Below are 2743 nucleotides of genomic sequence, written 5' to 3' on the forward strand. Positions count from 1 at the left end.
GCTTCCCTTCTTTGTCCTCCGCCGTCTCCGCCGGGGCCAGGTCTGTGTCTGAAGCCTGGCGGAAGCTGCTGTAGACCAGGGAGTCGGTCTGTGAGAGGTCCCACTCGGGGAGGGAGGTGGTGCAGGCGACGCCCACCTCGGGCGGGCAGAAGGGGTTGGTCCGCTGGGTGGTGCTGCAGCACTGTCGGTCAGGGACCTGGCAGTGCACCAGGGGAATGTGGTGGACAATCAGGGTTTCACCAGTCAGCTTCGGGGGGCTATCCATCATCGGCAAAGCTCTCCACGACCCCTGCTGCTGCTGCTGCTACACCCCAGCTACCCATGGAAGGACCGTGATGGGCAGGAGACACCCCGAAAGCATAGGCAGGAAGGCACTCGGAGACCTGGATGGAGACAAGAAGCAACAGAAGGCGTTACCAGCCTGGAAGGAAACAAAAATGTGTTCAAGCAAATGGTCCAGACTTGGCTGCCACTCCACCCAGAACTCTTGACAGCACAATGGGGAAGGGGTGCAAGAGATTTGGCAGTCAAACAGCACCATGACAAATTCTTGCAATTTTCTGACTTTGTTTTTATACATGTGGCCGAAGAGCATTTATAAACATACTTTGAGAAACCTCTATAACCGGGGTGTCAAGCATGCGGCCCATGGGCCAGATCCGGCCCTCACAGGGCTCATATCTGGTCTTCAAGCAACTGGCTCTTTTCTGCTTCCTTCCTTCTCTCTCCTGCTTCCTTCTGCATCACAGCTTGCTTTGCCAGGCTCTCTCAATTGCAGAAGAGCTACAGAGCAAGGCCTCTTTTCCCTCCATTGGCTGAGGCTCCTCCCCCCCTTCTCCTCCCTTGAGGGGGAGGGAGGAAGAGAGTGAGAGCTTGCTTTGCCAGGCTCTCTCAATCGCACAGCAGAGCTACTGAGCCGTGCCTCTCTTTCCTCCATTAGCTGAGGCTCCTCCCCCTCCTCATTCCCTGGGGGGGGAGTGAAAGAGTGACAGCTCTCTTTGCCCAGTCCCCTCTCCCCACATGTGAGAGATACAAAAGATACAAAGCACCTTTAGGACCAACAAAGTTTTATTCAAGGTATGAGCTTTTTGCCTTTCTACAGAGAGAAAGTGTGTGTGTGTGTTTTGTTGAGCTTGTTATGCCAGGGCTCTCCTGGGTGCAACTGGGTTTTCCTCCTGTTTTTCACTGTACTCATCCCCTCATGATCCAGTCTTTCTCAGTAGGAGAGCAATGTGAACTATAGATGAGGAATAACAACAAGCCCAAGAGGTGAATTAGGCTGAGAGTGTGTGTCCAGACCAAGTTCATCTTGTTTTATAGATTGGGGATTTTGAACTTAGCCTTCCCAGATAGTAGGCTGACACTGACCACCAAACTTTCCTATCTCTCTATTCTTGCACTGCCTCATAGGAGTTGTGGTTATTTCTCTGGGGAAGACTATAGTTTTGTAGACAAACACATAGCCCTCAGTCTGTGTCATGGTGCCTTCACATGTTCTTGACCAGCGCATGAAGTGACTCCTGTACAAAAGCTTGCAATGCCCAGCCATTTCATCCTTTCCCCCGGATCATTTGTACTCAAGCTTTTATGCTCTGCCCTTTTTAATGACAGCTTTTATTGGCATGTTTTATTGACTTTGTTCTTATTGTTTTTACTGCTCTTTGTCTCGTTTTTACTGTTGTTTGTCCTCATAGATTCAGATGGGTAGCCATGTTGGTCTGAAGCAACAGAGCAAAGTTTGAGTCCAGTAGCACCTTTAAGACCAAAAAACTGTAGGTATGAGCTTTCGTGTGCGTGCATCTTGTATCTGAAGAAGTGTGCATGCATAGGAAAACGTATACCCCAAATTGGTCTTTGTTGGTCTTAAAGTTGCCCCTAGACTCAAACTTTGTTCTGTTGCCCTCACAGAGTTCCCCTCTGAGGCAGAAGATGCCTGCAGTCTGTCCTGGAGAATAGATTTAAACACTGGGCTGAAAGGCAAAAGAGCTCTTCCTGTGGGACTCGGCACAGGGTCTTGCGTAAACTGCACTGCAAGTCACACAAGGCACCCATGCAGGCATCGTCTGCACGCCAGAGATCCACAGCCCTTGCAGATCTTGTGCCGAGACGGTAATCAAACCCAGGGAGGTGCTTTTCACAGGCTGCTGCACAGACCCCCAAACCAGTGCCAAACTGCCAGCCCCACATCTCTGGGTCCTGAGCTATGGGGGGGGGGATGACAAATCCAAAGGGACAAACTGAACACTCATGAAGCCACCTGATGCCGAATCAGTCCATGTAACACCAGAATTGCCCACTCAGACGGATAGCAGCTCTCCAGGGCCTCAGAGAGAGAAATGCCTTTCGTCTGACCACCCAGCTTGGCCATTTCAACTTGAGATGCTGCCGGGAACTGTACCAGGGACCTTCTGCAGGCAACACAGATGCTTTGCCACTGAGCTATGGCCCCTTGCTGATATCCAAGCCAGTGTCCCGCTGCACCCTCAAGCCAAGACGCGGCAGGAGCCGATGCTCCGGATGGGGTCCACCCCAGCACAACCCCAAGCTGGGCAGCTGCCACCACGGCCCATGGCTTCTGGCGGGCCCCATGGGATGCGGATCCCCTGGCTACGCCCCTTCTCTGACGCCTGCCTGCGAGCGCATTGTCACCTCTGCTCCCAGCTGCATGTGGTGCCGAGGAAGAGGAAGAAGAAGGAGAAGAAGGAGGAGAAGGAGGAGAAGGAGGAGGAGGAGGAGGAGGAGG

At 52.5% G+C, this 2743-nt stretch overlaps 1 protein-coding gene across 1 annotated transcript in view; it reads right to left on the reverse strand.

The window, feature by feature from the left end:
• LOC107105540 (iporin-like) overlaps positions 1–371 on the reverse strand; it is a 545-nt gene extending 174 nt beyond the window's left edge. The window contains exon 1 of the mRNA XM_015405537.1: positions 3–371. Coding sequence (XP_015261023.1) covers positions 3–268 — 266 coding nt within the window. The 5' untranslated portion in view covers positions 269–371. The remainder of the gene's footprint in view (positions 1–2) is intronic.
• Positions 372–2743: the final 2372 nt, after the last annotated feature.

This window comes from Gekko japonicus, unplaced genomic scaffold (assembly GCF_001447785.1).
Source record: "Gekko japonicus isolate JY-2015 unplaced genomic scaffold, Gekko_japonicus_V1.1 scaffold2624, whole genome shotgun sequence".
Lineage (NCBI taxonomy): Eukaryota > Metazoa > Chordata > Lepidosauria > Squamata > Gekkonidae > Gekko > Gekko japonicus.